The following is a 25,850-nucleotide window of genomic DNA, read 5'->3' on the forward strand; positions in this document are numbered from 1 at the left end:
TTTTAATTATTCTTTTAGGATTTATAGCATACCTATACACTTAGGTATACGATAACTAAATTACCACAGTCTTATCTTCACCTGATATTCTGTCACTTACTACAGTCTACCTTCAAGTGATATGGTACCATCTTACATATAGTATTTTCACTTCTCGAACCTTACAGTTTTATCTCCACATACTGATCAGTAAGTGTTTGGCTGAATAATCAAGGAGACCTCTCTACAGTTCTCTGGATCTGTCTCTGTGCAAATGTTTCCTCTCTGGTTCTTGGCCCTGTAAACTCATGGTCTCTGTGTATTCCCAGTTCTGCCCTCAATTTGGGAAGACCTCTGGCCTCTGCTGATTTCCATCCCTGAGTGACACTCTGAAGCCTTTCCTGAGGCATGAAGCTGGGGCACTTTTAGGACTCACTTCAGTTGTTTACCATTTCACAGGGATCACTGTTTTTTGTTACTAGATTATCTATGTCTTGGTAACTATTGTTTCAAATATTTTTTCTGTTTTTGTAGTTTTAGGAAGCAGTGTAAATTCAGTCCTTTGTTGTTCCATCTTAGCTAGAAGCAGAATTCCCCATGTACTTTTGTTTGTGTAAAAATATGATATTTTTTTTATTCTCTGATTTCTCTCTTCCTTTTGTTCTTATGGGTTTATACTTTTTTCAATTGCCCTACCATCATTTTAGTGTTATTTCAGGAGAGAATGGTGGATTCAGGAGAGAGAATTGATGGTAGGTTGATCACATGATTGTAAATCTCCATAATACTTTTCACCATTTAAGTGAGGCTTACATTTGAGGTCAGAGCTGACAATTAAGGTATTTTTGCATTCCATAGTACTAATAGTATGTTTAATAGAAAAGGGTTAATGAATATAGTTTATAAGCAATAAATATCCATTGTTGAATTATTTTGTACAAGTGTAAAAATAACTTATAAGTTGCATACAGATCTTGGAACATAACTGATAAATCCAATTCATACTGATTGAAGGGAAAGACTCATTTCTATCCCCTTTTTGTATCTCTATATATGTGATCCTGAAGGCCTAACATGTGGCTAAGGACAAGTCAGTCTGAGAAAAAGTGTTTCATATTGCCATATTTGTTAATTCAGTAAATACCAATTTCCTGCTATATTCTTTTAAGTGAAGATAAAACAATGAGTAAAGCATAATCTTTGTCCTCAAATTCTTTATAATTTAGATTCTTGGGGCCTGTTTATTAAGCTGAGCATATGTTATATGCCTTCTGACCCATGTTGACCTTGACTGATGGCATGAGAGGTACCTATAAGAGGCTCCTGGTGTGCAGAGAACGGACATGGTACTCTATGGTCCAACCTGGAGTACCATGCTAAAATTACTATGTGGAACCTGGAAAAGAGGAATTATGCCCAGATTCTCAGAGTACAAATCAGGGCTAAGAAGGTGGGGGAGGGTTTTGTTAGGCAGAAGGAAATGTACCTGGAGAGAAAGAGCTGGGGGAGGGGATGGCATAACTGCCCACTGTTACCATGGCCAGAGCTCCTTATGGAAAGGGGCTATGGGGCGGCAGGAGTTCCGGGTAGAGACCATCTCGTTCAGAGGGAAAAACTCAGTAATGCCCTTGGAAAGATCGCCCTGGGGAATTTAAGCAAATGTAATAGAAAGCTGCCATATTTGTGATTTCAGAAATAGTGATAGATCCACAGCCAAGAGTGAATGAAGAAATGAATGGAAACCAAGAAAAGAAACATTTTCTTCTTTTAAAACCTTAAAGCTAATCTCACAAGCTTTAACTCTTTGCAGCATGCAGTTCTGTAAAACAGTTCAAGAAGTCTTCTCCCTAAACCCTAGAGCCCTTATTTTAAAAGTCTGAGATCATCAGAAGTTCCTTACACTAATTTTAATCTTCTTTAATATGTCTTAATTAAATAAGCTTTCATATTGATTAGAATTTGAAATTTGCCCCATAAGTCATTTTTTCAGGTCTTTCCCCAAATAGTTCTTCTTGTGGAGAAGGTTGGAATTATCTAAGTAAGTTTGTGAAGTGAAAAACTGTAGGAGATGTTTTGAAAATATTTAACTATTTAAATTGTATATATTAATCATTCACAGTGGTGTCACTCTGCATTAATTCAAAACCTGGAAGTGTTCTAAGCAATGTCATCCTGTTGATACGTCTTAATATTTGTTTATGAATTTCCAAGAAAGAAACCTTGAGTATTCTAATAGTAGCTAATATGGTCCCTAATTACCTGCCTCTTCTTGACTAGTCATAACTAAGTATGTCTGAAATGTAACATAAACATTAGTATGAAATATTATTTTTCCATTCTAAGTTATCTTTCAGGCAGGTTAATTATTTAATAAGAAAAAAAAGGTAATTTATCATTGAACCCCAAGCCCTTTAAATGCCAACTCCTAGAAAGTTGTCTGTTTCTAATTAGACCCTTCAGTATAGCAATACAGTGTCTTACCCAATAGAATTGCATAACATATAACTAATACTGACTAAATGATATAATGGCATAATACTTGAGAATGGTGAAGAATTGAATGAGGATGGGAGAAATTTTAAGCTTGTGTATTTATTAAACGTAGGCAACTAACTGAGAGTCAGGGCATGCTTTTCATTGTAACTCTCAAAGTCATTGAGTGCTCCAAACTTTGAAAACCAGTTCAAAGTGCTTCAGGAAGAAGAGCTGACAGAGGTTTTCACACCGTTGCCCAAGCTGAGGAGACGGACCCACGCACCCCAGCAGTGAAGGCCCCTTAACGACCTTTGCTTATAGTATGAAATCTCAAACTTCCTCTTTGTAGTTGCTCTACCAAAGGAGCAGCTTGTGCTCGGCAAGTAGGCAGGTATGTTCTAGTCACTCATGAGGTAGCAGTAACTTGAGGATATCACTCAGACATGGTCACGTTTTCTTAGTGGCTAGACTGAGAACGCTTTGTTGATAATGGGTGAAGACCATAGCTGTTTCAGCCAAAGATTGTAAAACGAGAAAATGCAAGTTAGGAGCTGAACACATAGTGAGGGCTCAACAAATATTTCATCTGCCTCAGGGAATCAGGGCCATCAGCTCTTAAACGTTTTGGATCTTTATGTAAATCGTGCTTTGTTAGGAAAAAAACTTTGTGTCACAGTTGAAAATTGAATAGGACGTGAAGCTTTTGCCTCCCCTCTCTTGCCCACACTCGTGCCGAGGTAATGTATTCTCTGTTTCAGGCAATTGCTTGATGAGGACTGTTCATAGAGAGCCTCGATATCGTGAGTGGATTATAATCCAAAGCTTGCTTCTTTTTTGAAATAGAAACCACATTCTCCCATGGCACCCCCATCACACAGGCATGGCGGGCTCCCCAAGTGGCCCACAGAGCCTGGTAGCTCACGCATAGCTGAACTCTCAAACGTATCTATCACACCACCCTGCTTTTATGAGCGTGTTATTTATCAGAGTTTCTCAGAGGAAGTACACTCATCTATCTTCCTTGAAAGTTAGGAATACATCTTAAAAAAAAAATTGAAATATAGTTGACTTATAGCGTTGTATTAGTTTCAAGTGTACACCAAAGTTATACATACATGTTTTTTTTTTTTTTCAGATTCTTTCCTGTTATAGATTATCATAGTTCCCTACTATGTATGTTCTTTATCAGTGTTACTTATGGTAGGCCTTGTTATTTATCAATTTTACTTATGGTAGTATGTGTCTGTTAATCCCAAACTCCTAAATTACCCCTCCCCCCCTTTCATAACCATGAGTTTGTTTTTTGTGTCTGTTTCTGTTTTGTAAATAAGTGCATTTGTTTCATTTTTTTTTAGATTCCACCTATAAGCAATATCATATGATATTTGTGTTTCTCTATCCGACTTACTTTACTTAGTATGACAGTCTCTAGGCCCACCCATGTCACTGCAAATGGCATTATTTCATTTATTTTTTTAGTGATTGAGTAATATGAGGAGTAAGGCTTCCTGGTGGCTCAAAAGGTAAAGAATCTGCCTGCAGTGCAGGAGATGCAGGAGACGTGGGTTCGATCCCTGGGTCAGGAAGATCCGCTGGAAAAGGAAATGGCAACCCACTCCAGTATTCTTGCCTGAGAAATCCCATGGACAGGGGAGCCTAGTGGACTACAGTCCATAAGGTCGCAAAGTGTCAGGCATGACTGAGCACATGTGTCTATCTGTCTGTCTATCTATCTACATAATATGAAGAAGACATTATCTTGACCTCCCTTTTGGCAGAGACAGCCTCTCCACTCAGCCATCCTGGGAAGACGGGACTTCCTGGAGCAGAATGGTGAGGCTGCTGTCCTCCTGCCGCCAGAGACTCGCCGGATGCTGCTCAGCAAGGGCTGGCTGGGGCATACCTGCCCTTCCCTTTTCTTGCAGAAGATATGGCGATGCCATCACGCCTCCTTGCTCTGGGTTTCTACTCACTCCAGCCAGGGATTTCTCTTTCCCAGACCAGTGTAGCAGGAAATACCATTTCGTAGCTTCTCTCTTGTTTGGAAGCAAACAAAAGAGTGTAAAAGTGATAAGCATAGGCCCTTCTGTGTCCAAAGACAGAGATAAGAGCCACTGTCTGCACTATCAGAGGGATAGCACTACAGGGGAAAGCTTATCCTCTCTAACCTTCCCACACTTTGGGTTATGGCAGAAGCCTTGGCGTGAGAAAAAGAACAGAAAAAAACAAATCTCAGAGGACGTAATGGCACAATGTAGGTTGTGTATGGGATCAATCCGGGGTCTCAGGTCACAGGACAGCCTTCTTGCCTCCACAGCTCTGGCTACACAGACAGATGGTTGAGCTGAAAGGCAGAACTGAGTGAATGCAAGCTCGGGGGTTATCAGCATGCTTCGGAGACCAAGAAACAAGGAAGGGAAAGCTGTTCCCAGTGGTTTCTGAGAGCTGGAAAGAAAGAGTGGTCCTTAACACAAGTAGAGTGAGGAGTAAGGAATGCCCGTGACTGCTCCCCTGGGTGAGGGCCACCCTGCCCACGACTGTGCAGGGCACACATCCAGGGCAAGTTCCTCCCGGGTGACAGCTGGCATGGCCTCACGCTTGTATGCTTGATGGATAGCAGTGCCCACGAGCAGCCGAGTTACTGCTCAACACTGGTAATTCAAGCCAGACATTGTAGGGTATCTCTTTCTGAGATAAAAACCCTCCTCATTAGAAAGACTTGGCACCTTCTAGGATAACCAGGATAAACTGCATACCTCTCCTTCTTTTGACTACAAACTCTTTTATGTGTGTAACTCGGGAGGCAATGAGTTACATTAAGCTCTAGTTCTAGGTGTGGACTGTGCAATCAAAGATATTTTTCCCATCTTCAAGGAGGACCACTAGTACAGGACAATTACAGTCTAGTCCTGCGGTGAAGGAAAACACAGGATATTGAGGGAGCCCCCGGGAGGGGCTGGGAGAAAAACAGACAGAAGAGGCTCCTGACTGAGTTGATTTTGAAGGGTCGAAATTGGCCCCCTAGGGAAACAGGTAGCGAAGGGGACACCATGGCTCCTCCTGATACAGAGGCGCAGAAGGAGGTTGGGCAACCACATATCATCCTACACATTGGGCACATCAGTGGACACTAAGGAAGGAGGAGATTTTTGTGAGCAAAACAAGAACAGGACTCAGATAAATGTGCATTAGTCAGATAACACCAGTGATAAAAGCTATTTTCATATTTTGCAGCTTCCCTTTCAAATTATTTTTAAAGTTGAAGAAATCCTAATGTCTTTCACATTGCTTACATAGAACCCCAATTTTACTTATAATAGTGAGCTGTGAAAACCTCTCAATAGAGCATTTTGTAGAAGCTACTTAGTAAATTCACTGGATTGAGTCAAACTGCCCTTGGCGGCCCTCCTCTAGATTAATTATAAAGGACTGGCTTTGTTTGCTATTTTTCAGGTACCATGATCAACAGGATGTTACTAGCAACTTCCTTGGAGCAATGTGGTTGATATCAATAACTTTTCTCTCCATTGGTTATGGTGACATGGTACCTAACACATACTGTGGGAAAGGAGTCTGTTTGCTCACTGGAATTATGGTAAGTGTCTTTTCACTGTCCATCTCTTTTATAAATACTCAATGGTACTTAGTCCATTCCATCTATGTGTATAAGTCATGGTAAAATATTTGATTTCCCAGCGGCAGAAAGGCAGCATACATAAATCAATTTTCTGTTGGAAGAGAACGTCAACAGTTTTCATCCTTTTTTAATTTAAATGAAATATAGTTGTTATATAATGTTGTGATTATATATGCAGCAAAGTGATCCAGTTATACATGTGTATGTGTATTCTTTTTTAACATTCTTTTCCATTATGGTTTATCATCGGATATTGAATATAGTTCTCTGTGCTGTGCAGTAGGACTTTGTGGTTCATTCACTCTGTATAAGCTTACATCTTCTAACCCCAGCCTCCCTCTCTACCCCTCTCCCAAACCCATCCCCCTGGGCCACCACAAGCCTCTTCTCTATGCCCGTGGATCTGTTTCATAGATAGGTTCATTTGTGTCTTGTTTTAGATTCCACTTATAAGTGATACCCGATGGTATTTGTCTTTCTCTTTCTGACTTAGTGTGATAATCTCTAGTTTCACCCATGTTGCTGCAAATGGCATTATTTCATTCCTTTTCGTGGCTGAGTAGTATTTCATCGTGTATATACCACATCTTCTTGATCCATTCATCTGCCAGTGGACGTGTGTGTTGCTTACATGTCTTACCTATTGTAGATAGTGCTGGTATGAGCAAAGGGGTGCATGTTTCTTTCTGAATTATAGGTTCATCTGGATATATGCCCAAGAGTGGGATTGCTGGATCATATGATAATTCTAGTTTTAGTTTTCTGAGGAACCTCCATGCTGTTTTCCACAGTGGCTGCACCAATTTACACTCCCACCAATAGTGTAGGAGGGTTCCCTTGACTTCACACACTCTCCAGCATTTGTTATTTGTAGACTGTTTAATGATGGCCATTCTGAATGGTGTGAGGCAATTACCTCATTGTGGTTTTGATTTGCATTTCTCTAATAATTAGTGATGTTGAGCATCTTTTCATGTGCCCAATGGCCTTCTGTATGTCTTTGGAGAAGTGTCTATTTAGCTCTTGTGCCCATTTTTGAATTGGGTTGTTTTCTGTTGTTGAGTTGTACAAGCTGTTTGTATACTTTGGGAAATTAATCCCTTGTTGGAAGCATTGTTTGCAAACATTTTCTTCCATGCTGTAGGTTATCTTTTCATTTTGTTTATGGTTTTCTTTGTTCTGCAAAAGCTTGTAAGTTTGATTAGGTCCCATTTGTTTTTGTTTTTATTTCTACTGCCTTGAGAGACTACCCTGAGAAAACTGGTATGATTTATGTCAGAGACTGTTTTGCCTATTTTCTCTTCTAGGAGTTTTATGGTGTCATGTCTTCTATTTAGGTCTTTAAACTATTTTGTGTTGATTTTTGTGTATGGTATAAGGGCATGTTCTAATTTAATTGATTTACATGGGGCTGTCCATCTTTCCCAACACCACTTGCTGCACACACGTTTTCCTAGTGTATATTCTTACCTCCTTTGTCAAAGATTAATTGACCGTAGGTATGTGGGTTAACAGTTTTCATCTTAATTTGCATCATGAAGCTCCGTTGAGGAGAGAGTGCTGCTGGATTTGCTCTTTGTGGGCTGTGCACTAATTTGATGAGCAAATTTGATCTTAGAGCTTCAGCTTCAAGGTCAAGAATTTCTTTAAGTCTGGATTCTGCCATTTCCAACTTGCCAGGTGAACTTAAATGAAATCCTCTTCTCTGAAATGTACTTTCCTCATCTGTAAAATGTGGACCATGAAAACTATCTTGAAATGTATCAAACAGTTGAAGAATAACACTTTTTCAATTAAATAATTAGTGTTTATCATTTTAATGAGTATTTCTTTTTTATTCTCTCAATTAAAATGCTCACCTAGTAACTAGAAATAAAACCATAAAAAAAGGACAAACTGTCTCTGTCCTGCCTTCATGGAGCTTATAGTTGACCACCTTTTTTAAAAAAATAATTAACACACAAGTGTTAATTACGTTAGTGACAAGTATGTGAGGGACTAAGACTTCTGATCAGATCTGGGCACTAAGGGAGAGGAATGGGATCTATTCAGAGAAAGAAATCCCTGGAAAGTTGACATTGAAACTGAGATGGGAAAAGGTGGTAGCCAGGCAACGTGTGGGTGAGGAAGGGTATTCCAGGGAGAAGAAAAGGTTTGTATGAAGAAAGTGAAGCCGGGGAGAGACTTGGTATGTGGGCACAAGGCCGCTGGGTCAAGAGTGTCCAGAGTGAGTTGGGAAAGAGACACAGGGCTGGGAGTGGGAGGCCAGACCTTATGGAGCTCTTGAGTGAGGTTTGCTGCCTGCCGTGGCATGCCACTCTGCTAGGACACCAAGGAGGCTCAGACATGTTCCTTGCCCCTTACTCACCATGATGCGGCCAGGACTGGTGTGTCACATTTACTTTAGATGTAAGAGAATGGAAGGCTATTAAGTTGTCTAAGATTTACTGCCGTGTGGTGTGAGCTTTGAAATGTCTGCCCCAGAAGCTCCAGTTTTAGTGACCTGGGTTCTCCTCATTCCTTATCTGCTTTTTTAGCTGGGTTACAGCAAAGAGCATCATCCTGGTGCTGGTTTGGTTTCTGCCTGCAGAAGGATGTGAACTAGCACTGGCAGCTCCGTAGGCAGGAAATTCCCAGAATGCCTCAAGCCAGGCATCTCTGCCCAAAGCCTCTACTGTGTCCACCCTCCGGTTGGCACAAGAGAAGCAGGCTCTCGAAGTGAGGACCTCTGAAGGGTGGCCAGGGCAATGTGTAGCCTTATAGCAGCTGCTTAGGAAGATTGCTGAAAGAGTTAGAACTAGCTGGAAGGACTGAGTGTCCGTGACATATACTGAGTAGGAACATTCTTCTCCCACTTGGTAGTACTGAACAGCTAGCTGTGAAAATAAAATCTGGGGGCTCATTTTAAGGTTACCAGTTGTAACAAGATGACCATTTGTGGAAAATATAATTTAGCATTCTTTGCTTGTAAAAGAAAATACAGTTTTATGAATTTTAGTAATTTTTATTACAATTGGTACTGTCCTTTATGATTACTCTTGGATCCCTTTCTTTTTCCTCAAAAGATGGCATTTTATTATATAGTATAATGCTTTGGGAAATAAAATTTGCATGGGTGTATTTTTGGAGGGCCCATAACAAGCCCACAAGGGACATGAATGATGCTATTTATACACACACAACTGGTGATTGCAGAGTTTTTCCCTTTATGCTTCTTAGAAACAACTTCTTTGGCATTGGTTTTTGGCAAGACATCCACTCTTTTATTCTTGAATCAGGTATGACTCAGGGTTTGTACAAACCGCTTCATTTGCCATGGATCAGGGCCAAGTTTGAGGTTAACCTTGCCTGGCTCTTGTAATACTTTTATCTTTCCTTGATTTTTTTCTCTGTCCCTAACATCTCAAGAACAGCTCCTGCAAAGTCTCATCTGACAGCACAAATCTTTTATTCCATCCCTTAAACTACTTCCTTGCTTAAGTTTCACTTGTAATCTTACTTTGTTTTTAGAAAATATGTTCTAAGCCACTTAATCTATATGGACACAAAAGTATTACATGCAGTGAAATTCACAGTGTCTTCACTGCTGCCCTCTGAACTCATGTTGTAAACTTTAGTCCTTCTGTCCTTAATCTGAGGAGCTCCATTCCATTTCCCTCTTAAGAACAGACATTTCTTAATTAACTTGATGAGAAGTTGTTTACTTCATATAGAAAAATTGAGTGCTCTTTGACTAGTCTATTTGCAAAGCTGTATACAGTTGTGTAGTCTTTATCCACTGGCCAAGCAAATTCACACAGAGCCAGGCCACAAAGCAGTGGTCTGGGGCTGTTTCTGGGAAGTTGGTTATAGCCCATGTAGATTTCCTGGGGATCAGGAGCCTATGTATTGAGGTTACCTAGAAACTAGTACAGAGAGTGGCTGACAAATCTTGTTTCCTAAAAGAGGTTTTCTCAGAGTCTGTATAAAAAGTTAGTTTCCACTGTGTTTTTATTTTGTCAGACATCTTTTTTTTTTGCCTTTGATCACATGAAATTTAAATACCAGTTTGTTGCATTGGAATTGCCTAAGTCAGATATGACTTGCTTTTAATTTCAGGCTCTTTTATTCATATATTTTCCTTTCTTTCTTCTTCCAGCCTGTTCTCCCCTGCACTTTTGCAATGCGTGTTTATATAAACTGTACATTATCACGTTTCTCATGAGTCATTGCTCTGTGTTTCTCTGGCCTTTAATAAATTCTGAAAAAGATGCACAAGTCCCAGCACCCCTGGGAGAGCAGGGTCAGCCCTGCATCATCTTGCACATCATCTCGGAAGCACTGACTCCTTATGTTCCTTTATATTTCAATTTTCCCATTCATGTGTTTATGAAATTTTGATAGAATTAATACCCTTATGTGATTGTTTCACTTTGAAGCATGTAAAGTACAGTTGATTTGAATGCTAGCACCTGCAAAGCTTTCTACATTTCAAAACTGTAGACATAAAGAAATTAGCAGTACATGTTTTCTTCATAAAGCTAATGAAAGTAATGAATTATTTCATAGAATCATCTTAGATGTTCACATTTCATTGGTTAAAAACTCAAAATGAAGCTGTAATTTAAAAATTTTAAATAACAATTTATATCATGAATTACTTTGGGGAGCCAAGGACATTAAGATAAAGCTCATTTCTGCCATGGTTCTTGGCAGAAATGTATTGTTAAACCATGAGGGAAGAGAGTTTCCATATTTCTAAGAAAGAAACAAATGGTCTTATCAAAAAATAACTTCTCCTTGGCTGAAATGTAAGTTGTAAATCCAAGACAATCATGGAAAGTTTTAAAATAAATTTTAGGTTGTGTTTACAATGCTATGTAAAGATTATCAAAATACTAAAACAAGGGGTTTTATGTATTAAAATGCCTGAACAAGAATTCCATTGTGATAGATCAAATGAGTCAAGACCTAACTAATATTAGAGCTGATGAAACAAAGATCTCTTCCCTTTCCGTGGGTCTTATTTTAAAAACACAAGATTATAGAGTTGCCTAATAGATAAAGTCCTCATTACCCTTCAAGAGAAAACAACTGAGGTTGTCATTATTTACTTTTTTTCTTATTCTTCTATCCTTCCTCTTTTTAAAAAAAATTTTACTGAAGTGTAGTTGTTTTACAATGTTTTGTTAATTTCTTCTGTACAACAAAGTGACTCAGTTATACATGCACACATATCATATTGTCTTATTATAATTTGTCACAGGATATTCAATATAGTACAGTTCCCTGTGCTATACAGTAGGACCTTATTGCTTATCCCTCCTATGTATACTAGTTTGCCTCTGCTAATCCCAAACTCCTAATCCTTCCTCCCCTATCCCACCCTCTTTGGTAGCCACAAGTGTATTCTGTATGTCTGTGAGTCTGTTTTTGTTTTGTAGATATGTTGACTTGAGTAGTATTTCAGATTTCACATGTAAGTGATATTATATGATACTTGTCTTTCTCTTTCTGTCTTACTTCACTTAGTATGATAATCTCTAGGATCCTTGTTGCTGCAGGTGGCATTATTTCATTCTTTTTATGGCTGAGTAGTACTCCATTGTCTATATAGACCACATCTTCTTTATCCTTTCTTTATCCTGTTTTTATCCTTCTTTATCCTGTTGATGAACATTTAGGTCGTTTCCATGTCTTAGCTATTGCAGATACTGCTGCTGTGTACATAAGGATACATGTATCTTTTCAAATTATAGTTTTGAAAATATATATGCCCAGGAGTGGGACTGCTAGATCATATGGCAGTTCTACTCCATAGTGGTTGAACCAACTCACTCCCAGCAATAGTGTATGAGAGTTCCTTTTCCCTACACCCTCTCCAGCATTTGCTATTTGTAGACTTTTTAGTGATTGCCATTCTGACTGGTGTGAGGTGGTACCTCATTGTAGTTTTAGTTTGCATTTCTCTAATAATTAGCAATGTTGAGCATCTTTTCATGTGCCTAATGGCCATCTGCATGTCTTCTTTGAAGAAATGTCTGTTTAGCTCTTGTGTCCATTTTTGAATTGGGTTGTTTTTTTTTTGTTATTAAGTTGTATTAGCTGTTTGTATATTTTGGAGATGAAGACCTTGTCAGTTGTGTCATTTGCAAATATTTTCTCTGACTCTGTAGGCTGTTTTGTTTTTAGTTTCCTTTGCTATAGGCTTCGCTTGTGGCTTAGCCGGTAGAGAATCCGCCAGCAATGCAGAAGACCTGGGTTCGAACCCTGGTTTGGGAAGATCTCCTGGAGAAGGAAAAGGCTACCCACTCCAGTATTCTGGCCTGGAGAATTCCATGGACTGTATAGTCCATGGAGTCGCCAAGAGTCGGACACGACTGAGCGACTTTCACTTCACTTCATTTCCTTTGCTCTTCAAAAGCTTGTAAGTTTGATTAGCTCCCATTGGTTTATTTTTGCTTTTATTTCCATTGCCTCGGGCCACTGGCTTAAGAAAACATTGGTACAGTTTATGTCGGAGGATGTTTTGCATATATTCTCTTCTAGGAGTTCTATGGTGTCTTGTCTTACGTTTAGGTTTTTAAGCCATTTTAAGTTGATCTTTGTGTATGGTGTGAGAGTATGTTCTAACGTCACTGACTTACATGCGACTGTCAAACTTTCCCAGCACCACTTGCTAAAGAGAATGTCTTTTCCTCATTGTATGTTCGTGCCTGCTTGTTGAAGATTAATTGTGCATAGGTGTGTGGGTTTATTTCCAGGCTCTCTATTTTGTTCCATTTATCTGTATGTCTGTTTCTGTGCCAATAGCATGCTATTTTGATTACTGTAGACTTGTAGTATTGTCTGAAGTCTGAGAGGGTTATGCCTCTAGCTTTGTTCTTTTTCCTAAGGATTGCTTTGGAAATTCTGGGTCTTTTGTGGTTCCATATAAATTTTAGTATTATTTGTTCTATTTCTGTGGAAAATATCACATTGATATTTAATAGGGATCACATTGACTCAGTAATATGACCATTTAAAAAATATTAATTCTTCCCATCCAAGAGCATGGGATAGCTTTCCATTTCTTTGAATCATGTTTCATTTTCTGTACTAATGTTTTGAATTCTCAGCATGTAAGTCTTTCACCTTTTTGGTGAGATTGATTCCTAAGTTTTTGTGGGGTTTTTTTGGTGTGATTTTAAAAGAGATTGCTTACATTCCCTTTTTGATATTTCATTGTTAGTGTAAAGAAATGCAACCATTTTCCAATCTTTTATCCTGCTATGTTGCTGAATTAGTATATCAGTTCTAGTAATTTTTGAGTGGAGTCTTCAGGGTTTTCTTTATATAGATTTTACCATGTCATCTGCATATAATGACAATTTTACCTCTTTTCTATAAATTTGAACACATTTTATTTCTTTTCTTTTTCTTTTTTTGTCTGATTGCTGTGCTTAAAGACTGCCAATATTTTTTAAAGAGAAGTGGTGAGAGCAGGCATCCTTGTCTTGTTCTAGATTTTAGTAAGAAGGCTTTCATCTTTGAGTATTATATTGGCTATGGTTTGTCATAACAGCTTTTACTATGATGAGATATGTTCACTCTATACACATTTTCATCAGGATTTTTATCATAAATGAATGCTGAATTTTATCAAATGCTTTTTCTGCATCTGTTGAGATGATCGTATGGGTTTTGTCCTTTTGTTGGTGTGGAGTATCGCATTGATTAATTTGCATGTGTTGAACCATCCTTGTGAACCTGGAATGAATCCAACTTGGTCGTGGTTTATGGCCTTTTTTATGTGCTTTTGGATGCAGTTTGCTAATATTTTGTTGAGAATGTTTCTGTCTATATTCACCAAAGATATTAGCTTGTTTTTCTTCTGTAGTATTGTCTTTGGTGACAGTGGTATCATAGAATGTCTTCAGGAGTGTTTCTTCCACTTCAGTCTTTTCGAAGAGTTTGAGAAGTATTGGCGTAAGTTCTTTGTATGCTTGGCAGAATTCTCCAGTGAAGCCTTCTGGTCATAGGCTTTTGCACTTAGGGATTTTTTTTTTTTTATTACTGATTTGATTTCATTTCTAGTGACTGGTCCATTCAAGTTATCTATTTCTTCTTGATTCAGTTTCCGTGGGCTATATGTTTCTTAAAGGTCGTCCATTTCTTTGAGATTGTCAAATCTTAAAGATTGTCAGTTTATAATTTTTCATAATATTCTCTTGTTGCTTTTTTCTGCAGTATCTTGTTATTGCTCCTCTTTCATTTCTTATTTCATTTGGGTCATCTGTCTTCCCTGTAAGCCTGGCCAGAGGTTTGTAAATTCTCTTTATCCTTTCAAAGAACAAACTCTTGGTTTTATTGATATTTTTTCTATTTTTTTAATCTCTATTTTATTTATCTCCTCTCTGATCTTTGTTATCTCCTTCCTTCTGCTGAATGTAGGTTTTGTTTGTTCTTTTTCTAATTCTTTTAGGTGGTGGATTAGGTTGTTTATTTTATATTTTTCTTGTTTTTTGAAGAAGGCTTGTGTGAACTTTCCTCTAAGAATAGCTTTTGCTGCATGCCATAGGTTTTGAATGGTTGTATTTTTGTTGTTATTTGCCTCAAGATATTTTTTAATTTTTTCTTTGATTTCATCACTGATCCATTGTTATTTTGTTTTTGTTTTACTAGCATGTTGTTTAGTCACCAAGTAATTGTTTTTGTTTTTTTCTCATTTCTTTTTCTGTGGCTGATATCTAGTTTCATGCCACTGCAGTCAGAACAGATGATTGAAATAATTTCTGTTTAAGCTTGTTTTGTACCCAAGAATGAGGTCAATCCTAGAGCATGTTCCAAGTGCACATGAAAAGGATGCATATTCTCCTTTTAGCTACAATGTCCCTAATAAGTCTAGGTGTTCTGTTGTATCATTTAGGGTCTCTGTTGCCTTGTTGATTTTTGTCACAAAGATCTGCTCATTGATGTGTGTCCTATGTATCCTTAAATTCTGCCATTTTTATTATAATATGTCTTGGTGTAGGTCTGTTTGGGTTTATATTGTTCAGGACCCTCTGTGCTTCCTGTATCTGGATATCTGTTTCCTGCTTTAGATTTCAGAAGTTTCCAGCCATAATTTCTTTAAATATATTTGCAGTACTTTCTTCTCTTTCTTTTCTTTCTGAGATCCCTATTATGCATAGATTGGCATTCTTTATATTATCCCATAGGTTGCTTATGTTGCTTTCATATTTTTTTTAAAATTTGTGTTTCTGTCTGTTCTCTTGATTGGGTGATTTCAATTATTCTATTATCTATATCACTTATTCATTCTTCTGCATTATTAATTCTGCTTTTCATTGTCTTTAGTTCAGCTCTTGTCTCTTCACATGAATTCTCTAATTTCTCTTGGCTCTTCCTTATAGTTTCTAATTCCTTTTTATAGTAATCTTCATTTCTGTTGATAGCCTTTCTTAATTCCTTCAATATTCTCATTGTCTCCTTATTGAATTCTGTGACTATTGGATTGAATAGATCGCTTTCATTGTTTGTTCTTTCAGGAGAATTCTCTCAGTTTTTTTAGTTGGAAGTGGTTTTTCAGTTTCTTCATTTTACTTATATTTCTTTGCTGGCAACCTACTCCAGTATTCTTGCCTGGAAAATGCTATGGACAGAGGAGCCTGGTGTGCTATAGTCCATGAGGTTGGTCGCAAAGAGTTGGACACAACTGAGCATGCAGGCACATGAGTTTAGGAGAAACAATTCTCTATTGTGGTCCTTGAGGGCTACTTTTATGTGGGACTGCTCCTGTGTAGCTTGCATGGGTTTAATCTTTTTGGTGTGAGGGCCATTCGTAGTCTGGACCCCTGTCACCTTTTCCCTCAGTGTATGCTGGCCATCATCCCCTTGATGGGAGGTGTGACTGATGTTGCACTGGGTATTGAGTGGGGCCTTCTCTTTGCTCTTTGGTTATCACTGCCCTCTCCAGGGCAGGGTCTGCTCCCTAATTATTGGAGCAGAAGCCCCCAGCTCCATTTCTGAGCTGTGTTTCTGCTATGCACTGTGAGGTAGGTGGGATTGGCATGCTCCCACTAGGAGAGAAGCCGCTGAGTATTTTTCTACTGGGCCCGGTCACCTGTGAGTATACTCTGTTGTGTCACTTTTTACCCATTTTGTGGGCTTACAATTGACAGTGTGGTTGGCGCTGCTTTTGGCCCCAACATAACCATGGGATGCTGCCAGTCAGCCCCAGTGCCTTTCACACTTCGTTTTTCACAAGGCCACCAGCACAGATCCGCTGGAGTGAGATCCCAGGACTGTAGCAGTCAAGCACCTGTGCCTGCTGCAGGTGCTGTTGAGGCAGCCCACACCCGGGCCTGACCCAGCCCCTGTTGTGCACACCCACAGAACCCACAACTGCTATGTGCACTTGTGGCCCAGCCGCGGGAGCACAAGCTGTTTGTTCACATGCTCCGTGGATGCTGACTTCACACAGCCGGCAGTGGACTTGTAAATCTGCAGTTTGTGCAGCCGCGGGGAAGGATCTCAGCTCTGCTTCCTAAGCTGCACAGCCCCTGGATCTCAGCTGAGATTTCAGTCACACCTCTGCGCATGGACACCCACTGGCATCTGCTCTCAGAACCCCCGAGGCAGTGGCTGGAGCACAAGAGCCTGCCCAAATGGGAGGGGCCGGGGCAAGGGCCAGGCTGTGCAGGCCTGCCTGGGTGGGAGCCTCTCAAAGAGTCCATGGAGGCGACAGCCAGAGATGGGGAAAGAGGCCACAGTGGAAGCCCCGTTCCTGCCTGTGTGTGCCGTTTGACAATGGCACTGCGCTTTTATGGCAGCCCAGGGTTCTTCCCTGAACACCCCTAGTCCTAGTCGCTGCTCCCCACAGTCCAGCCCGCTCAGGCTGCTCCACGCCACCCACAGCAGCCCTCCCCACAGATCTGTCTTCTAAACCCCGTCCTCCAGCCCCCAGTCCCTAGCTGTACCAGCCCGTGTGTCCCAGGCTGGGGTGCTCGGGGCAGTCGCACAGACTATGTGTATAGGCCTCCCTGTGTCCTGCCACTAACCAGCTGTTGTGCTCTCCTCAGAACCTCTGAAGTTTCTTTTCTGTTCCAGTAATCTCCCTGCCAGTGAAATGATGGAGAAGGAAATGGCAACCCACTCCAGTATTCTTGCCTGGAGAATCCCGTGGACAGAGGAGCCTGGTGGGCTCCATGGGGTCACAAAGAGTTGGACACAACTGAAGCGACTTAGCATGCATGCATGCATGCATTAGAGAAGGAAATGGCAACCCACTCCAGTGTTCTTGCCTGGAGAATCCCAGGGACAGAGGAGCCTGGTGGGCTGCAGTCTATGGGATCACACAGAAGTGGACACAACTGAAGTGACTTAGCATGCATGCATTAGAGAAGGAAATGGCAACCCACTCCAGTGTTCTTGCCTGGAGAATCCCAGGGACGGGGGAGCCTGGTGGGCTGCCGTCTATGGGGTCACACAGAGTTGGACACGACTAAAGCGACTTAGCAGCAGCAGCAGCAGCAGCAGTGAAGTGAGGGGACTTCCCCGGATGTGGGAACCTCTCTTTACCATCAGAACTGCCTTCCAGAGGCACAGAACCTGTTCCACTTCATTTTTCTTTTTTCTACTTGATTATTGTAGAGGTCTTTCTTGTCCTTTCAGATGTTTGAGGTCTGCTAGTGTTCGGTAGGTATTCTGTGAGAACTGTTCTATTTGTAGATGTATTCTTGATGTATCTGTGCAAAATACGTGTTCCATGTCCTACTACTTAACCATCTTGATTCCAATCCCCTAACCTTCCCCTTTCTGAGGAGGCACTAAAGACTCTAGGATTTATTGCTGTGGATGTCATGATAAACTTTGGGATGAAGTTTAAATGGCTTTATTCTTTTGATTAGAGGTAGGCAAATAACATTGTTAGATCATGGTAACTCCTCTTTTTGTTAATACCAACTAGTTTCTAATTCTCTCCAACTTTATTATAAAGCAGTTGATTTGCTTAGCATTTAAAAAGTTACCCTATCTACCATTTTATATCTGTACATAAAGATGCAATACAAGCTGAAAGCTGTCATTTTTCCTTACCTGTGAGTATATATGATTGTTTCAAGAGTAGAATACAACTTCATTAGTAAGAGTATCTCTTGTCTTATATTAAAATGAAAGTCATTCATTTTTAATTTTTGCTTCTCTAATTCCATAAAATTATGATAACTTCATTGGCCCTTTAACTATTTAGAGTAAATGACTGCATTTTTTGGCATAAGTTATTTTAAAATATGGAACAGTATCTTCACATTCCTTCAGACAGTGGTTATTATCTAATAATAGGTCCTCTATTGATAGTGAGCATTAGATTTCAACAGAGTCCACTATGGATTCCTCAACAAAAGTGAGGTCACTTCAGATTTGAGTGATTTAAGCTTCTTCCATCCTATTGGTAATTCTGTATTTTAAAAAAGCAATGCATAAAATTTTCTAGTTCAGAATCATTTAAAAATCATACAAGTTAATTTTTAAAATTTTATTCAAGGAGCAAAATATTTAATCATTTTTTACACCACATTAGGTTAAGGACACTTCATAATTCTGTCATCATCAAATTTACCAGATATCAAAAACTCTTAGCAAGGTCACATAGCATCTCAATTAGTTGTCAGAGTTCAGTAGCTTTCATCCTGAAGGGTAGGAACACTACCCTGTTAATTCAGTAGAAGATATTTGTAAAAGGACCATAACTTAGCCAGAACTTACATGAAGAGAATGACTGGTATTAAAGAAAGCTAAACCTAAAGTATGATTATATTCCTGCTATTTCCTGTCTGCATTTAAGCATTACTTTTCCCCTGCCAGTAGAAGTAGGAGTCTTGAAAAACTAGACTAAAGCCACTCCTTGATTTTGCATGTGTGAATAAGGAAAAAGAAAATCTTTTATCTGTCTTATACAATTTGACATGAGGTGTTTAATACCAACTGATAATTTTGAAGAGGTTTTTGCTTTACTTTTTGTCCTTTGGCTCTTTCTGCTGTTGTTGTTCAGTATGTAAGTCATGTCCAACTCTCTGTTACCCCATGAAGTGCAGCACATCGGACTTCCCTGTCTCACCATCTCTGGGAATTTGCTCAAACTCATGTCCATTGAGTCGGTGATGTCATCCAACCATTTCATCGTCTGTCGCCCTCTTCTCCTGCCTTCAATCTTTCCCAGGATCAGGGTCTTTTCCAATGAGTCAGCTCTTCACATCAGGTGGCCAAAGTATTGGAGCTTCAGCTTCAGCAACAATTCTTCCAATGAATTTAGGGTTGATTTCCTTTAGGATTGACTGGTTTGATCTCCTTGCAGTCCAAGGGACAGTCAAGATTGTCTTCTCCAACATCACAGTTCAAAAGCATCAATTCCTCAGTACTCAACCTTCTTTATGGTCCAACTCTCACATCCATACATGACTACTAGAAAACGATAGCTTTGACTATATGGACTTTTGTTGGCAAAGTGATGTCTTTGCTTTATAATATGCTGTCTAGGTTGGTCATAGCTTTTCTTCCAAGAAGAAAACATGTTTTAATTCATGGCTGCAGTCACCGTCCACAGTGACTTTGGAGTCCAAGAAAATAAAGTCTGTCACTGTTTCCATTTTTTCCCCATCTATTTGCCATGAAGTGATAGGACTGGATGCCATGATCTTCATTTTCTGAATGTTGAGTTTTAAGCCAGCATTTTTACTCTTCTCTTTCACCTTCATCAAGAGGCTCTTTAATTCCTCTTCACTTTCTGCCATAAGGGTGGTGTCATCTGCATATGTGAGGTTATTGATATTTGTCCCAGAAATCTTGATTCCAGCTTCTGCTTCATCCAGCGTGGCATTTCACATGATGTACTCTGCATATAAGTTTAAAAAAGCAAAGTGATAGTATATAGACTTGATATATTCCTTTCCAAATTTGGAACCAGTCCGTTGTTCCATGTCTAGTTCTGATGATTCCTGTATACAGGTTTCTCAGGTGGCAGGTAAGGTGGTTTGGTATTCCCATCTCCTTTTCAGAATTTTCCACAGTTTATTGTGGTCCACAAGTGAAAGGCTTTAGCATAGTCAGTGAAGTAGAAGTAGATGTTTTTCTGGAACTTGCTTTTTCTATGATCCAGTGGATGTTAGCAGTTTGATCTCTGGTTCCTCTAACTTTTCTAAATCCAGCTTGTACATCTAGAAGTTCTTGGTTCACACAGTGTTGAAGCCTAGCTTGAAGGATTTTGAGCATTATCTTGCTAGCATGTTAAATGAGTGCAATTGTGCGGTAGTTTGAACATTGTTTGGCATTGCCCTTTTTTGGGATTGAATGAAAATTGTCCTTTTCCAGTCCTGTGGCCACTGCTGAGTTTCCCAAATTTGCTGGGATACTGAGCGCAGCATTTAACAGCATCATCTTTTAGGATCTGAAATAGCTTAACTGGAATTCCATCACCTCCATTAGCTTTATTAGCAGCAGTGTTTCCTAAGATCCGCTTGACTTCACACTCCTGGGTGTCTGGCTCTAGTTAAGTGACCACACCCTTGTGGTTATCTGGGTCATTAGACCTTTTATGTACAGTTCTTCTGTATATTCTTGTCACCTCTTCTTAATCTCTCTGTTTCTGTTAGGTCCATACTGTTTCTGTCCTTCGTTGTCTTTCCCATTCTGAAAATGTGTGTTCATTGAATCTCATCAAATAAAGACCCATTGAAAAGAATGTGTCCTTAAATTCTCACTATAGTTTCTATTTTGTGCCCAACAGTTAGAAGAGATGATAGGCCTTTTAGGCCGTAAGGCTGAATTCTCCACCATTGCCCTCAGCAGATCTTCACTTCTCCCCAAGAAAATTTCTTGAGAAATAAGGCAGCTGCTTTTAAGTGAAAGTTGTTGTAACCCTCTTGTATTCAACTCATTGTCTCTACAATTCCACCTAAATTTTCTAAATTATCAGCACTTTGAGTTGGCAGAGCTGCCCTTCCTGTCTCTGAAATACATGTGCTCACATTGGCACCATTGCTAATAAGGAGATTTAAACTCAGAGATGACTCATTGTTGATGACCAGGTTTATGCACCACTTCCTTCTTTCCAGTCACTGAAGCAACAGGAGGAGCTGAGCAAGCAAATCACGAAAGGAGAGTTGGGTTTCTAAACCCAGGCTTTACCATTGAACTCTAAAAGCACACACATACCTTCTCCCTGCTTCCTTAGGACGAGGACATTTTAACTGACCTCTACGCCCCTATCAACAATACAGTTCATTCTTGAACAACATGGATTTGAATTGCATGGGTCCACTTATACAAAGAGCTCATACAACTCAATAACAAAAAAGCAACCCAATTGTTAAAGGAATTTCCATTTCCATTGACTGATATATTAAGTTATTAAAGCTTGATCCCAAAGTGGTGCTTCAACATGATTTTTTGAAGTATATTTGTAGGATGAACATCACTAGTGATCTAACGTAAAAATATGTCATATCTCTGAATTTTTTGAACTATGTGATAAATGATCTTGGGGAAATGAGCTACTTGAACTTCTCTTACATTCTAGGGATTGACATGGCTTTCAATGTGTGTGCTATATTAGAAAAGAATAAAGCAGAGAAAGGCACCACACTTTATTTTTTGCTGTATTTATAACATGAATAATCTACAACATTGTGTTAATTTCTGCTGTACAGAAAAATGACTCAGTTATGTACATACATATGTGTATTCTTTCTTACACTCTTTTCCATTACGGTTTATCCCAGGAGATTGCATACAGCACCCTATGCTATACCTCAGGACCTTGTTGTTTATCCATGGTATACATAACAGTTTGAGTGTACTAACCCCAAATTCCCAGTCCATCCTTCTCCCTTCCCACCCCTCCCTTGGCAACCACAGGTCTGTTCTCTTTGTCTGTGAGTCTCTCTCTGCTTTCTAGAGAGGTTCATTGGTGCCGTATTTTAGATTTCACATATAAATGGTATCATATGGTATTTGTCTTTCTGTTTCTAACTCCCCTTATTATAATAACCTCTAGGTCCATCCATGTTGCTGCAAATGCATTACTTCATTCTCTTTATAGCTGAGTAGTTTTCCATTGTGTGTATATACCACATTTTCTTTATCCATTCATCTGTTGATGGTCACTTAGGTTGCTCTCATGGCCTAGCTATTGTGAATAGTACTGCTATGAAAATAGAGGTGCATATATCTTTTCAAATTATAGTTTTGCCTGGATACATACTCAGGAGTGGAATTGCTGGATCATGTGGTAGCTCTGTTTTTAGTTTTCTGAGAAACCTCCATACTATTTTCCATAATGGCTGTACCAAATTACATTCCCACCATCAGCATAGGAGGGTTCTCTTTTCTCCACAGTCTCTCCAGCATTTATTATTTGTAGACTTTTTGATGATGGCCATTTTGACTGGTGTGAGGTGATAGCTTGTAATTTTGAGTTGCGTTTCTCTAATAATTAATGATGTTGAGCATCTTTTCATGTGCCAGTTAGCTATCTATATGTCTTCTTTAGAGAAATGTCTATTTAGGTCTTCTGCCCATTTTCCAATTGGGTTGCTTTTTTGTTATTGAGTTGTATGAGCTCTTTGTATATTTTGGAGTTTAAGCCCTTTTTGGTTGTGTCATTTACAAGTATCTTCTCTTATTCTTTGGGTTATCTTTTTTTGTGGTTTCCTTTCCTGAGCAGAGACTTCATTTTAATTTGGCAGCATCTAAGACTCTCCAGATGTTGGGATTCAACTATAGCTTATGTTTTCTGATTGTCTTTTGTCTGTTCACTTTAATCTAGCATAATAAGCATTAATACTTATACACGTGCACACACACACACACACACATTGGTTTTCTGAGTATCTTGAAGTGGCAGGTTAGTTACTTGCTTAGTTTTTTCTTAATAGCACAAATGAAATGGAAGAAAAGTAACCAGGATACATTTTCTGACTTTGGTGAAAGAACTATGACTCATCTCGTTAAAGGCATGCAGGGATTTTAATTTCAGAGAGTAACATATGTTAGTCCCAACTGTTTCTATATCCATTGTGATCATGGCAAGATTTGGAGAGAATGTTGTAAAAGCATATTTACATTCATTCTTATTCACTTTATGAAACAGAAAGGCTCAGGAAGTAGATACTGACTGCACAATAATATCACATCATTTCTTAAATTACTATAATCATTAATGTGTTAGCAGGAACTTACTTTGAACCTGGAAAACTTTCGGGGATGAGCCAGCTTCAGTTTGCATAATTGTAAAAGTTACTTTTTTGAAACCTGATTCTATACATACCAAAGCATCTTGTGATTTATTAAGAACCTGGAAGGTATAAGACTTACATGAGCTAAGGACTTTGGAAAAAAAAGATTTCGAAGTGGCTTTTGGGGTATAATTAAAAGGGTACAAGTGTGATTATGGAGTGAGGGATATAAGCAATAGTTTCACTAATTACTTAACTGTCAGATTCAGTTGCTTCTGTACTTTGCAACAGACGTACTAATTGTAATACACAAAACTTTTGGTGAGCTAGAGAACACTCAGCAAGAAATGGGCCAGCAGCAGGAAAACGCAGAGCTCAAGAATAAACACAAATAAAAATCAACTTCCAAATGCTCTTGATACCAGTGATTTTCCACTCCTGTTGGGATTTTGATTTCTTTCCAGAAGAATCACACCAGTGGCCTCCTGCCACCAGAGAACAATATTCAGCATATAGTGCCAACTGCCACTTACAGCTATCTCTCTAGTTGTCGAAACCCCTCCTGTTTTTATATTCGCTGTTTATGAAAAAGCCATTGCTACTCTTGACTTTCTCATTGCTCCTGATTGAGGAGTGCCTGGGAGCAGACATGCAACAGGTGATCCTGTACTTGTCAAGCGAATGTTCTCATGCCGTGGGTAGGTACCGATGGCTAGCCTGAGTGATGACTGCTTCCTTCCATTGATTCAGGCTAACATCTCTTACTATAACTTATTTAGATTTTGTGGCAACAAAACAGGTTTAGATACTTCAAAAGGCCATTCTTTTCCTTCATTAGTACCCAGCTCTAAAATCACTTTATTTCATTGTCTACACATGGCCCATGTGAGCTGAGGAAGAGTTAATACTGAGAGAGTTAAAGCTTAGGGCCCTTTACGGCGTCTGCCTGCAGTGTGGGAGACCTGGGTTTGATCCTTGGATTGGGAAGATTCCCTGGAGAAGGAAATGGCAACCCTCTCCGGTATTCTCTCCTGGAGAATCCCATGGACAGAGGAGTGTGGCAGGCTACAGTCCATGGGTTGAGAAGAGTCGGACACGACTGAGCAACTTCACTTTTACCCACAGCCCAAAATATCAGCATAGTAACAACACAGCTCGGACATTTCCGACCCTATCCTCTCTATCCTCTGCCTTTATGCTTCTTGTTTCTCACTTCTGAAAGTCTTCATAAGTGAGTGAAATAACTCAAGTAAAAACCTTTATCTTGTGTTTAAAATAGAGAGTAGTTGATGTAGTTTGCCATTTTTCCTCCATATCCTCCTTCACTTAAAGCAGTGACTCTATGTTGGAATCACACGGAGCGCTTTAAGATTCTAGTTACTATCAAGTTTAAGATAACTTGGCTTAAAAGTTGTACCACTCAAACAATAAGAATAATGTTTTGCCTTATATTGGTAACTAACCATAGTGCTCAGTTTTTAAATATTCATACTTTAAGAGTTTATAATAAACTGAAGTTTTGCTTAGAAATACAGTGCTCTATATTGTGTCATGGATATGGAAGTGATCACAAATAAGAATATATGTGATCTTACATATGGATAAAGGTATTATGAGTTGGGGTAAAGGGTGGAAAATATACCAATGGTAGTCAGAGTCCGTAATTGAATAATCACTTACTCTGCCTTAATCGCCTCATGTCTCAAATCAAAAGGTTAAACCAGGTAGGTCTAATACCCTCTGGCCTCTCTCTCTGATCATATGATCAGTATCACTTCATTTCTGAGGATACTAATCTCTCCATAGAGCTTGGTGGAAGGAGATACTTAAACCCTCTGGAAATACTGTATTTAAACAGCATTACCCTGTTAGTAAGACCATCTCTGTATATTTGTAATTATCAGATTGTGGCAATAGAAAACAGTGTATTTTCTTTTCCTCTCCTCAATCTTGTCCCTGTTTGCAACAACTCATTCAGTAAGATAAAAAATTCCTTCTTTGGTTAGTAGTTGAATGGCTAAATTACACTTATTAATTCAAATAAAGTGATTCTATAATTAATTACATAATAAAACATAAGTATGAATTATGAAGAAAGATCATTTTCCTAGGTTGAATTTTTAAGGTTAATAAAGATAGGTAAAGGTTAGGTTAAATGTTTTCTTAAACTACAAACTTTGTCACTTTATATGTGAGCATTTGCTTGTATAAGTAATATGTATTCAATGTAAATAACGTGGACTGTTAAGGAAAGCACAAAGAATAAATTAACTTACCGCTATTCCAGCCATTGAGAGAGAAGCTCTTTTCACAGTTGGGCTTCTTTGCTTTCCAAATATGAATTCCTTTAAAAAAAAAAAAATTAGAATCAAGTTACATATACAAGTTTTTAACTTACTTGTCTAAATTTTATAGTCTTTAGATATTATAGGAATAAAATTTTATTATTTTTATAGTATGAAAATGCTTTAAGTAATAACCAATCCCTTATTCTTAGATATTTAGGATGTAGACCACATTTTTAAGGAGCTGCAGAGTTGCAATTAAAACTAGTGATTTTTAAACCT

General features: G+C 38.9%; 1 protein-coding gene across 4 annotated transcripts in view; it reads left to right on the forward strand.

The window, feature by feature from the left end:
- KCNN2 (potassium calcium-activated channel subfamily N member 2) overlaps positions 1-25,850 on the forward strand; it is a 514,135-nt gene that overhangs the window by 468,684 nt on the left and 19,601 nt on the right. For all 4 annotated transcript variants that reach the window (XM_043470632.1, XM_043470633.1, XM_043470630.1 and 1 more), the window contains one exon: positions 5,908-6,049. In XM_043470632.1, the coding sequence (XP_043326567.1) occupies positions 5,908-6,049 (142 nt within the window). The remainder of the gene's footprint in view (positions 1-5,907; positions 6,050-25,850) is intronic.

Source organism: Cervus canadensis, chromosome 6, assembly GCF_019320065.1.
Source record: "Cervus canadensis isolate Bull #8, Minnesota chromosome 6, ASM1932006v1, whole genome shotgun sequence".
Lineage (NCBI taxonomy): Eukaryota > Metazoa > Chordata > Mammalia > Artiodactyla > Cervidae > Cervus > Cervus canadensis.